Genomic DNA, 13440 nt, shown 5'->3' on the forward strand with positions numbered 1-13440 from the left:
GCTTTTATGCTCATACACCTTAGTTTTATTTTTGCCTGTAAAGCATATCACTTTAATAATTCAGATACTGCCATCTGTGTGTAATTTTTTACCACACAAAACTTTTGCCCTTGCATGGCCGTACTTGTGTCTTTCAGATTGATTTCCCCTTTGTTGAATCATCAGTCTTTTGAAATTGTTCTTCCTGTAAGTATTAGTAGATGGAAGCAAAGCAAGTTGACCCCAGGACAACCTCATGCATGTTGAATCAAAAATATAAAAAAAAATGGCTGAAAGTCCTTATCTGCAGCATAATCAGTACATTTTTGTATTTAGTAAATCCTTATTTATATGCAGGAGAAGTCCTTGCATTATGCATTATTTCGAGGAAAGATATAAAACGTTGATTTTAATGTTACGAAAATCTCCAAAAGCATCTGATGATATCTGGTCATCTGCTCTAGATTTAATCAATATTTAGGAATGGCGAACGACAACTTAAGGTTAGTCAAAGGTTAAGGTCAGTCAAAGGTTAAGGTCAGCCAAAGGTTAAGGTCAGTCAAAGGTTAAGGTCAGTCAAAGGTTAAGGTCACTTATTAGCTAATTCATGCTTACAGCTTTGCTGCAGTGTTGTATTTAAATCTCGTTAGAATTAAAAAGGAGAATCCTTGGTTGTCAAAACACACTTTTTGGGGCATTTTTTGTAGTTACCTGTATGGTAGGTCTATTGTTGGTGTATTGTAGGTGTTTCATAGGTATATTAAAGTGTTGCCTATCTATTAGAAAGATTTTACCTTTTCTTCTTTGTTGCCTTGTTTTTGCTTTTGATATTGAAGTTGAAATTCTTGCCTTTTTGTTCAATTGATACGTCCAGAATTGGCAAAATGGCAATACCGGCCACAGGACCAGTATAGAGTATTGTGTCTTTTCCCGGCCACAGGACCAGTAGAGAGTATTGTGTCTTCGCCCGGCCACAGGACCTGTATAGAGTATTGTGTCTTTGCCCGGCCACAGGACCAGTATAGAGAATTGTGTCTTTGCCCGGCCACAGGACCTGTATAGAGTATTGTGTCTTTGCCCGGCCACAGGACCAGTATAGAGTATTGTGTCTTTGCCCGGCCACAGGACCAGTATAGAGTATTGTGTCTTTGCCCGGCCACAGGACCAGTATAGAGTATTGTGTCTTTGCCCGGCCACAGGACCAGTATAGAGTATTGTGTCTTTGCCCGGCCACAGGACCAGTATAGAGTATTGTGTCTTTGCCCGGCCACAGGACCAGTATAGAGTATTGTGTCTTTGCCCGGCCACAGGACCAGTATAGAGTATTGTGTCTTTGCCCGGCCACAGGACCAGTATAGAGTATTGTGTCTTTGCCCGGCCACAGGACCAGTATAGAGTATTGTGTCTTTGCCCGGCCACAGGACCAGTATAGAGTATTGTGTCTTTGCCCGGCCACAGGACCAGTATAGAGTATTGTGTCTTTGCCCGGCCACAGGACCAGTATAGAGTATTGTGTCTTTGCCCGGCCACAGGACCAGTATAGAGTATTGTGTCTTTGCCCGGCCACAGGACCAGTATAGAGTATTGTGTCTTTGCCCGGCCACAGGACCAGTATAGAGTATTGTGTCTTTGCCCGGCCACAGGACCAGTATAGAGTATTGTGTCTTTGCCCGGCCACAGGACCAGTATAGAGTATTGTGTCTTTGCCCGGCCACAGGACCAGTATAGAGTATTGTGTCTTTGCCCGGCCACAGGACCAGTATAGAGTATTGTGTCTTTGCCCGGCCACAGGACCAGTATAGAGTATTGTGTCTTTGCCCGGCCACAGGACCAGTATAGAGTATTGTGTCTTTGCCCGGCCACAGGACCAGTATAGAGTATTGTGTCTTTGCCCGGCCACAGGACCAGTATAGAGAATTGTGTCTGTGCCTGTCATATCAGTATTTCTGTTCACAATTGATCCGTATTATTGCAGCATTATTAGAGCATGTTTGTATCCAAAGTTTTCACAAAAGTTTTGAATGTTTTAAAAAGTTGCTGTTAATCATATCTCTATATAAACTTCACATGAGCACTCCATGACTTTCTGATATATCAACAGAAAGCATTCCAAATGAAGTGTGAATTATCAGTAACTGTTCTGCATACATGGCCTGTTATATAATTGATCTGTTGCATCTGAAGCAATGTTGATTAACATATCTATGTATAGAAATGAATTTACTCGAGCTTCTGAATTTCATGAAGGGTAGTTATAGATAGAAAACTATTTATCAAAATTGATCTTTTACTATATCTCCTGTAAGTGGCTGATATATGTTTAATCTCATAGCACATATCAGTTCTGACAGATCTCTTGTGGGTTACATTTAAAATATAATCTTCTTCCTGTGTGGGCTACATCTCAAGTATAACCCACACAGAAAGTAGGTAACATCTCAAGTATAACCTACTTCCTGTGTAGGTTACATCTCAAGTATAACCTACTTTCTGTGTGGGTTACATCTCAAATATAACCTACTTCATGTGTGGGTTACATCTCAAATATAACCTACTTCATGTGTGCGCTACATCTCAAGTATAACCTACTTCCTGTGTAGGTTACATCTCAAGTATAACCTACTTTCTGTATGGGTTACATCTCGAGTATAATCTACTTTCTGTGTGGGTTACATCTCAAATATAACCTACTTCATGTGTGGGTTACATCTCAAATATAACCTACTTCCTGTGTGGGTTACATCTCAAGTATAACCTTCTTCCTGTGTGGGTTACATCTCAAGTATAACCTACTTCCTATGTGGGTTTCGTCTCAAGTATAACCTACTTCCTGTGTGGGTTACATCTCAAGTATAACCTAATTCCCGTGTGGGTTACATCTCAAGTATAACCTAATTCCTGTGTGGGTTACATCTCAAGTTTAATATACTCGCTAAAAAGGTAACAGTTAACTTTTCTTTATAATACATTTCATGTATATATTTAACTACAGTAACTATTTTCTGTAATTGTAAGTGTACATTTTGTTGGTTGTATATCATTTATTCTACGTATGTGATGTTATTTGTGTTTTTACCTTGACACTATGTTAGTGACCTCCGTACCTGAAATCCTTGATTCTGACTTTAACAGGTGTGTTTCTTGTCTTTCTTCATTATGATATATATGTATATTATTTATTTGTAATATATATACATCACTACAAATATTAAGATACATCTCAATGTATATTGAGGTATAGGTAATGCATCACAATATATATTAGGATATGACTATATGTTACCGTATGTATTAAGATTAATTAATTGAGACCAAGGGACATAACTCGTGAAAAACTTTGCAGTGTCTACTAGATGCCTTTTTTTAATATTTAAGCTTTGATCGGTGTCAAATATCTTAAATGTTCAAACCTTTGACAAGTCCGTAAATTTTAAATAGTGATGAGCACAGCCATCTAAGTAGAGTTTGTAAAATTGTGTCACATGTCAAGGTATTCACTTGATAATTTATTCAACATGATGTATATAAGTTAAAAATAAAGAAATGAATCAGAATGATCACCACAAATTTAGTGGCAGCCTGTCTATGTCAATGTGAGATGTCAACAATTCTAATGAAAACTGAATGTATATTGTAATGTTCAGTACATATATTGTAATTATTAGATGTAGTAAAACTAGTATTGCATTCTGTTGAGGAAAACGACATTGATCTCCTTGTGTTAACTTTGGCACTATTTTATCTCTTTAACATTACTACGAAGCTGTGTTACACTTCCCTGTACACGACGTAAGTTTTACTATATCTTTACTAGAACATCGTATATCCTCACTAGATCTTGGTGTCCACCTGGATAAGGATAATTTATGCACATTGTAATATTAATGTAATTTAAATGATTGTCATTGTCATTCTAATGTGGAGATGTTCTTTGTGAACTATAATGTTTTGTCCAAAGTGTGATGGGGGAGGAGTTTGAGTATGGTGTCTGATGATATAAGCTATACAATATGATGGGGGAGGAGTTTGAGTCTGGTGTCTGATGATATAAGCTATACAATGATATACATGTTTTTATACAAATATTAAAGGTTTGGGGCTCCTTGGAGCTCCTGAATGAACTCTGATCCTCCCCAAATACTGGACAGCCCCACTGTCCTATACCTGTGTTCCTGTAACTTGCCGGGTTATGTCAGTGTGAGTGAGAAGTTTCGTTGTCATATCCTGATATCAAATTAAGCTTTATTGATGCACCAATAAATCAAACATGATTACGTAATAAAATATTGAAGTAAAATATTTCTGGTTCAGTGTGCCTTTGTTCCAGGGAGAGTAATCGTGTAATTTTTTCTTTGGGAGGAGAAAAGGAGTATGCTTTATAAGTTTCCCTAGCTTTAATTGGATTAAATCCAAATTTGGTGGGTTTTTTGGGGAAACCTATAAATAAAATTTCCTTTCATACTCGTGACACGGCTTTCATGCTAAAGCGTAGATTCTGTGTTCAAACCAACTTTCTTGTCATTCACTTAAATCGTATGACACTATCATACTTGCCAAATCTCCCTATTTTGGAGGAAGACTCATAGCCATAAAGAACTATAAAATTGAGCATTTTTAACTACCGAAATTGCTAAACTATTCTTTTTTTTCTAAAATTGGATGATTGCATCTGAAAGAACAGCTCAAAAGATGCATTTTAAATGTGATTTTGTCCCTTTGGGTTATACCCACAAATTATTTACATATAGTCTATGTTTTTAAACTGAGCACACGTAATCTCCCCATGGAAATTTTAAAAAGTTGGCAAGTATGCACTGTTATTTTTAAAAATGGTATTTTGCTGAAAATCTCCCCAAAATTGTTAAAAATCATGGACATAACTATTTTTTTATTATGTTATTAATCAAATCAAGAAATTGAACTTGAGCACAGAATATGAGAGTAAGCATGAAAGGGTTTCATAAATACAGCTCCTCGAATACCTTGAGACTAGGGCATGTTGCACATGGCTTCATTGTAGAGCGTGAAGCAGTAGATGGTGACTGAAATATGTATGTATCAGTATAATTTATTTTAACAAAGGCCAAATTATTTCTTGTCATAGGTCACAGAGGAAATATTATATAGTGATACAGTTTGACGAAAATGATTTTTAGGATGTTGTCATGATCAACGCCTTTTATTGTGTATGTCCTGCAGGAGATCTGACATCTAAGGGTGCCCCTTTAGCACAAATCTGATATGACTGAGGATTTTTTTAGTATTTAACTAACTATTAAACATTCCAGCCAGCTGTTTGTAAATTCAAACAATCTGTATGGTAAGCAGAACTTTAATAATCCGATGGTTCTAGTGTAGTAATCAAAACAATGTTTAATGTGGACAAAAGAAACACCAGTGATTGCCCACGTGAAACCTCCCTGCAAAAACATGATTCCATACACCATGCCCCAGTGTCAACATGCAATAGTATGAGGATAATTTGACTACACTAGTTTAAGTTTGAAAAGTAAAGAAAATAAATATGAAGGCTAAAGTGAAGTTTTATAAGAGATTGTAATTGCAATTGAATTACTTCAAACATCATATTGTGTAAACTAGAATTTAACTAAAACAGCTATATTTGTTTTGGCTCGGTGAACCTTATTTTTAAATGGGTTTTTTTTAAATCCAGGGCAGTGTAAATGATTATAGATGTGTACACTATGTTGATAGCTTGCACATTAACATCAGTCATTATAACGACTCCAAGAATTTGAGAAATAATACCTAAGCAAAGTTACATTAAAATCTGGGGCGGTAAAAACAGCTGTGGTCTGGACAATGAAGACACACAGTGATAAATCTGCTAGCGACCAGAAGAATCATCTATGTTTAACTTGATTATGCAACAACAGGGAAGATATAGTAAACACAAACAAGGATGAAAATCACTGTTTACGTTTTAATTTATTTAATAAGGATGGATTTTCAAGCTTTGTTACCAACACCTAAAAACATTCTATAAGGAAACGTCTCAAAAAATTATTTTTTTACTATTATATCATACAGATAATATACATATGTGTACAAACATGATCACGGGCTGGGGAGGATATCACTACGACTTCGTTCAAAATATGAATATAAGCTTCTCCATGGGCGGATTCTATAATTAATCATTTGATGTAAAAAAAAAAATGCCTTCGTTTGGTTGACAATTATGTTTTAATTGCCAAATAAAGACTATTTGACTAGATATGGTGTTAAAATAGTAGTTTGTAACGTGCGAAAGAGAACCCATCATGTCACTGAAAACGGTCGATGATCCAAAAGCGTTCTAACAAATGGCATGGGCAACCTCAATTTCAACCCCCCGATAAGTCATTTAAAGACCCCATTTAAATATCGGTATTCACATATGTGGCATATATTTGGTATAAAGCGGCGTGCGTACCCGATGCACCATCTGGGTAGTGGCCTTTCAAAATATTCAAGAATCCCACCGCTGTCACCAAATGTAACGCAAGAGAGGGAATCATCCAGACACTGACCAAATTCGGTGTTGTTTAATTATCGAGTCCCAGGGTTAAACCTATTGCTATATATTACCAGTAAAACAACATTTCTCCTATTTCGAATTGACATGGATGACAATGAGCCGGATACATTGTGTTAATAATGAACGTGGCATTCCTATATGATTCTTGTCTGATTTAGGTGGTATAACAGGATAAGAGTGCCATACCAACTACCGATGTGTTCCGCTGTACAATCATTAATACCAATGTAAATGTAAAACACTTGTTATTGTAATTGGTTGTTGTTTTCCTGTAACGATAGACCGGGTAGGTCTCACATGTGAACGTTCATTTCGTTTAACCCTTAGTCTAAGTAACCCCTAACAAACCCTGTGACACTCATGCTGCTTGGAGCAGACGGTTTTACTCATCAAGTACAGACATGGATATTACAACAGCGTCATAAATATCATCGTACCATACACAAACCTATATTGCCTTAACTACTATGCACGTTAATTTAATACACTGATCAACATTGGGTCGATTCCAACGTCCAGAAGCATTTACTCCTAACCAACGAGATTGTTTTATAACAGTCTACGTCATCTTAGGCTCTCGTAAATCTGTCAACAACATATTTATGTAACAGTAACAGGTACCTATTTTAATGCACTCTTGATGTTATCTATTCAAAAGCTATCAGAAGAAGCGCTTTTCTCAGACATGTTGTCTCCCAAGATGTTTGTCACCAATTGGTCATCCTGTGATATGTTGGTTTCCAATCCTGTTTCTTCCAATTTGTTGGCTTCCGGTCTGCGGTTATGTAGAGACTCTTTGTACGTTCGGAAATCTCGAAATATTGCTGAAGTTGTCTTTCGCCTTTCAATGAGTTGCGGGAGACGCGCTTTTTCAATCATTTTGTCCATTTTCGCTTTATCCTTCTTCGGAGATGAAAGAACAAACATCTTGTTTGAAACCTCGCGTTCCATGAACTTCTTCATTCCAAACACCGTTTTACATTCCCCCGGCAACAAAGATGGTGGTCGTGTCAATGGTGCCCGGATGTCGGATGATGGAGGGGCTTCGCCTGTAGTCATTCTCCGCACAAATCGTGGACGTTCAGAGACAACCCGTTCCGGTTTTTTGTGAATTTGTTGCTTCCACATTACCAGTGCTTGCAGCTTTATTGCAAGGATAGAAGACAACGCCGATGTTATCTTTTGCTCTTCTTTTTCCTCCTCATTCGTTCGTGTTTCCTCAGGAATAGGTTTCATTTCACTTTCCTGACATTCTGCGTCAGGGTTTCCGTCATCCAGGGCTGTGAAAGTGTCACTGATATCGCTCTCTGCAATGGACGAAAATCTGGTCCGTGTGTAAGCAGTGTCAGTTCGTCTGCTGTCCGACAAGTCGGATTTACTCCTCCTCACGGGGTTCCTCTTCAGTATCCTCACATAGCCGGGCGCGTCGTCAATGTCCGGTAGCTGTGTTGAACACAATGAAGTTTGTCTAGAAAAAATGTTTAGGCTGTTATTCGCAACATCATTTTTCTCTGACATCTGTCGTCTGTTTAATTGCGGGTCATACTTTCCAAAGCCATGCTCCTTACACACGCGGCCATATGCTATCATCTTCGTGTATTCATCTCGCAGCATTTCAAGCTCGCGTGTTGTATGTAACCTTGCAGCCTTCTCATTAGAAATCAATTGTTTAAGTTCTTTCAGTAGTTTCCATCTCTCATGTTCATTTTTCATCTTAGTCTGTAGCATAGCTTCATTGCTCATCCGCACAATGGAACAGTTAGCTGTTTCACCAAACAGGTGATCCGCCAAGAGTCTTCGAGGCATGGTTATCAATGACTGAAAGTATAACAATAACTTAAAAGAAAAATATTCTCAATATAAACATATCGCATACCGTTGTATTCATCTGCAGTGTATGCATGTAATGTAATGTCTACACGCATAGTTATATCAACCCAAAAAACATAGTGACAGTCTCTCTAACACATTAACTTATTCATATCAACATTTAAAAAAAGCATAAACGAACTTTCAGACTCTCATACAACATCTAACTATTTATAAAAATGTTACAAATATATTTACCAGCCTAAAGAAAATCTTTTGAAATAGGCAACTTCTACCAGAACCTTTCTGTTGAAAACATCAACGCCAACATCCACAATATAATGTAATTTTAAATAACTGAACTAACGTAGGTAACCTATATTTTATTCTAACTGTTTTCATTGCAGTAAATGTCAGGGTGACCACAATATAGTATCAAGAGCTTTTATCACTGATTCAATGCATAACGTGATAGGTATGGTATTGGCGTTTTAATTAAGGAATTCATGTAACACTTTTTAGTGTATCTTTGTGTGGTTACTGTCATGGTCGTAGATATACTGTCATATCTTTTTTATTTTAAAACATATTTTCAACCGAATTGTCAACAACTTTACATTTATTGTGTTTTTATCGTCTGATAGCGGTCTGAAATCCTGGGACATGTATGTCTTCATTTTAAATGAAAATACACGTTATACAAACTTTACATTAATATCATATTACTCTTAACGAGCTTAAAAGCTTAACACAGTACATGGTATGGAGCCTTTCAATGCTTATACGATACCAATGTATCATCAATCAGCTGATAGAAAAGTATTGCTAAGAATCTATAGAACAGGGTCTGGACTTGAATGTGTGGCTTTCAAAACTACACCAGCTAAACCGTCGTTTTATAAGCATCGCGAGAAACGAAATCAAATAATTCAAAACAAACTTAATCATTTGTTGTCAATCCAAATTATGTCCAAATGAATATCGACACAATTTAGTCATTTGCAATAATTTATAGTCATCTATGGCTTTTGATTGACCTATGGTTGACCTTTCGCTTCGTGACAGTTATATGATCCATATTCATCGTTTAACTCATGCTATCTATCTTACCCTTGAAAAAATATAATCAAAAGATGTACCGAAAGAAATTATCTATTATGATTGCAACAGAGAATTTCTATTAGAAAATCTTTCTACCATTACATCATACTGCCTGAAAATGTCACATTTTAATTATGCTTGTTTCCAGGACATGCCAGTAATTGAAAGGGCAGATCGCGCCGCCATTGTGGAATCATCGCTTCTACTTATTGATTTTAAACTTTATTTTACATATTTTAAACCACTAATAGCAAAGATTGTAATATCACAGCGGCAAAGTAATTGGAATAAATGCGTACATAACAAATGACACACTACTACACCTGTAATTGGTGACTGGTGTCCTAGCTGAAAGGTTTCGGGACGAGGTTGTCCTTACCTATCTCCGACTCTATCATGCAAACATTACACAATCTTGCGAGTATTTATTAAACGCGAAGGCCAGACTCAATGCATAGCATGTCACGAACCATTTACACACTTGTTATTAGATAGTATTGACCTTCAACAATAATTTCCACAACCAAATAACAAGTTTTAAATATCTTTTCGAAACAGTAAATATCTCCTCTGAACTTCAGGACTGGTGCCTGTTAAAACGATATAAGTTGGGACGTAAATATTTTAGTAGTAATGATTGTCCCAGCGCATATCTGTTGCCATAATACTTTTTCACAATTTTGCGTAAAAAGACATATCTCTAGGTTAAATTCATCACGAAATGGAATATTATCAAATATGTTGTACAGTAGATACACAAACGTCCAATCATTCACTTTACCTAAGCTGCTATCCGGGTTTTAGTAATGCATTGGATGCGCTTGAGTAGAGACACTCTACTAAGAGTACTCTCCATTTCGGAAGAAGATTTAAAATAGACATATGACTACCTTGATAAGCTTCCAACTCTTAAGCCACAACAAAATCCCTTCATTTTTTGACAAAATACAGACTGCCTCCTTATAATACACCTATTATTAATCATCAGAAAACCACAGTGTGACAACGAACAAGGATTGGATTTGTCTTTTGTTCTGGAGGGAAACTGAGTGAGATGGTAGGGGTGTATGGTGTATGGGGTCGGCGACGGGGGACGGGGGCCTGGTGTGAGGAATCATATAGGGTGAGAAAACCATGCCACAAGTTCAAATCAGTTTCAGACATTTTCTCACCAAGATGAGAAATCGTGTCAGCTATGTTATTACGTTTTCCCATTAAACTGTGTCGGGTGAGAAATCGTGTCAGCTATGTTATCACGTTTTCCCATTAAACTGTGCCAGGTGAGAAATCGTGTCAGCTATGTTATTACGTTTTCCCATTAAACTTTGTCGGGTGAGAAATCGTGTCAGCTATGTTATCACGTTTTCCCATTAAACTGGGTCAGGTGAGAAATCGTGTCAGCTATGTTATCACGTTTTCCCCTTAAACTGTGCCAGGTGAGAAATCGTGTCAGCTATGTTATTACGTTTTCCCCATTAAACTGTGTCAGGTGAGAAATCGTGTCAGCCATGTTATTACGTTTTCCCCATTAAACTGTGTCAGGTGAGAAATCGTGTCAGCCATGTTATTACGTTTTCCCCATTAAACTGTGTCAGGTGAGAAATCGTGTCAGCTATGTTATTACGTTTTCCCCATTAAACTGTGTCAGGTGAGAAATCGTGTCAGCCATGTTATTACGTTTTCCCCATTAAACTGTGTCAGGTGAGAAATCGTGTCAGCTATGGTATAACGTTTTCCCATTAAACTGTGTCAGGTGAGAAATCGTGTCAGCCATGTTATCACGTTTTCCCATTAAACTGTGCCATGTGAGAAATCGTGTCAGCTATGTTATTACGTTTTCCCATTAAACTTTGTCAGGGGAGAAATCGTGTCAGCTATGTTATCACGTTTTCCCCATTAAACTGTGTCAGCTGAGAAATCGTGTCAGCTATGTTATCACGTTTTCCCATTAAACTGTGTCATGTGAGAAATCGTGTCAGCTATGTTATCACGTTTTCCCCATTAAACTGTGTCAGGTGAGAAATCGTCTTGTAACATAACCAAATCTACAATTGACTTGTACGTAGATTTTCAATCTGTTTTTTTGTTCCAGTATATATAAATAAAAGGAAACTAGTGTTCAATAAACATACTTTCGCAACGACTCTAATAAAGAATCACAAACTACGCCTGACTTGGTATCCTAACCAGCGTAACATTGGTTAGTGTTGTAATTGTATGTTTTAACGCCTCAACCTACTTCATAAGTTTATATCGCAGTCCCAAAATCAACCACTTTTTATTGTTGCAATTACATTCTGGTGTCCCAACCTAATGTTTGTATAGAAAACAAAAAATTCCAGGAGTCAATCTTAGGACATAACCAATGCAAATCGTTTAGTTTACCTACCCATGGTATAGTAATTAGTTTACCTACCCAGGGTATAGTAATTAGTTTACCTACCCACAGGGTATATTAATTAGTTTACTTACCCACAGGGTATAGTAATTAGTTTACTTACCCAGGGTATATTAATTAGTTTACTTACCCAGGGTATATTAATTAGTTTACCTACCCAGGGTATATTAATTAGTTTACCTACCCAGTGTATATTAATTAGTTTACCTACCCAGGGTAGATTAATTAGTTTACCTACCCAGGGTATATTAATTAGTTTACTTACCCAGGGTATATTAATTAGTTTACTTACCCAAGGTATATTAATTAGTTTACCTACCCAGGGTATAGTAATTAGTTCACCTACCCACAGGGTATATTAATTAGTTTACCTACCCACAGGGTATAGTAATTAGTTTACCTACCCAGGGTATATTAATTTATATTTTATGGACACAAGCTTAATTAGTTAAGTTTACCTACCCAGGGTATATTAATTAGTTTACCTACCCACAGGGTATAGTAATTAGTTTACCTACCCAGGGTATATTAATTTATATTTTATGGACACAAGCTTAATTAGTTAAGGTTAGACGTTCCGTACTGGAGACAAATAAATGTACTTTGACTGGTCCAACAATGGTAACACAACATAGGTACTCACACTTTTTTTTCGCTTTAACTATAACTAAAAAAAAAAAGATTTTACTGCACATTCTTATACAGATAAAAAGATAAATAGAACAAGTTCAATACGTACATCAATGAAATGCGTACACGAACAATGGGCATTCCTTCCTCTTCTGGTGACGTTTGAAGTTCGCGGATATGTTTGTCACGTCAGATGGAATAAATCATGACATGTTGTTCCTTCTGGAATGGCACTGGTATAGCTGTAATTTGTTTACGTCTACGATTACTGATGATTCGACAGAAGTTACCGGACAAAGTAGTCTCTTCACATGCAAATTCGTTTCAAATCCAATTTGAAGTCAACGAAATAAATACTTTCCCAAGTCGATGAAAAATAATGCCGAAAGAATTCCTCTCCTGCTCCTCCCGAAACTTATCAATAATCGACCGAAGATATTTCGTTTATATTCTAACAGAAATCAGTCGTTCTGTCGGTGTAGCTTCACTTCTTGTGGTATCCTGATCCACTGCAGTACGCCTTTACATTGAACCAGTTTCTGTAGTGCTGCTGTTGTACTCGGTAAAACCCAGTCAGAAAGGGTCCGCTCAGTCGATGACAGGTAACTCAAATCACAGTTCTGCTTGTGCATCCTTCTGTGCGCGTTGACATTATGTAAAATGTAGTTACTTTGAGTAGAAAGTGTCACTGCTCCCGGTCTGACGTCCAATTTCTAAGTTCCCGAAAGGGGACACCCACTTTAAAGCGATCTTTAATCTAAATTAAAAAAACTCGAGATTCGACAAGAGTACGCCTCTTGATTTTTAAAGGTTGAACCATTATATACCGATAATCAATTAATTGTGTTCAGTGAACTGGCGTTCTTTAAAAAATATGTCCTGTCCCTACCAGGCCCGATGTTGACAACTTAAGTAAAATGTGACCTTCCACTATTTTTATTTAGACTAAAGGTATGTAGCCGCAAAACAGGTATTAAATACT

The 13440-nt window shown here is 37.0% G+C and overlaps 1 protein-coding gene across 1 annotated transcript; it reads right to left on the reverse strand.

Moving 5' to 3' along the window:
- Positions 1 to 4865: 4865 nt before the first annotated feature.
- LOC110462663 lies at positions 4866 to 12864 on the reverse strand. Its single transcript, XM_021516742.1, has 2 exons — positions 12568 to 12864; positions 4866 to 8338 (listed from the first exon to the last, which is right to left on the reverse strand). Exon 2 carries the CDS (start codon positions 8324 to 8326, stop codon positions 7172 to 7174), a length of 1155 nt encoding a protein of 384 aa, XP_021372417.1. The 5' UTR covers positions 8327 to 8338; positions 12568 to 12864; the 3' UTR covers positions 4866 to 7171.
- Positions 12865 to 13440: the final 576 nt, after the last annotated feature.

Source organism: Mizuhopecten yessoensis, unplaced genomic scaffold, assembly GCF_002113885.1.
Source record: "Mizuhopecten yessoensis strain PY_sf001 unplaced genomic scaffold, ASM211388v2 scaffold1461, whole genome shotgun sequence".
In the NCBI taxonomy this organism is placed as follows: Eukaryota; Metazoa; Mollusca; class Bivalvia; order Pectinida; family Pectinidae; genus Mizuhopecten; species Mizuhopecten yessoensis.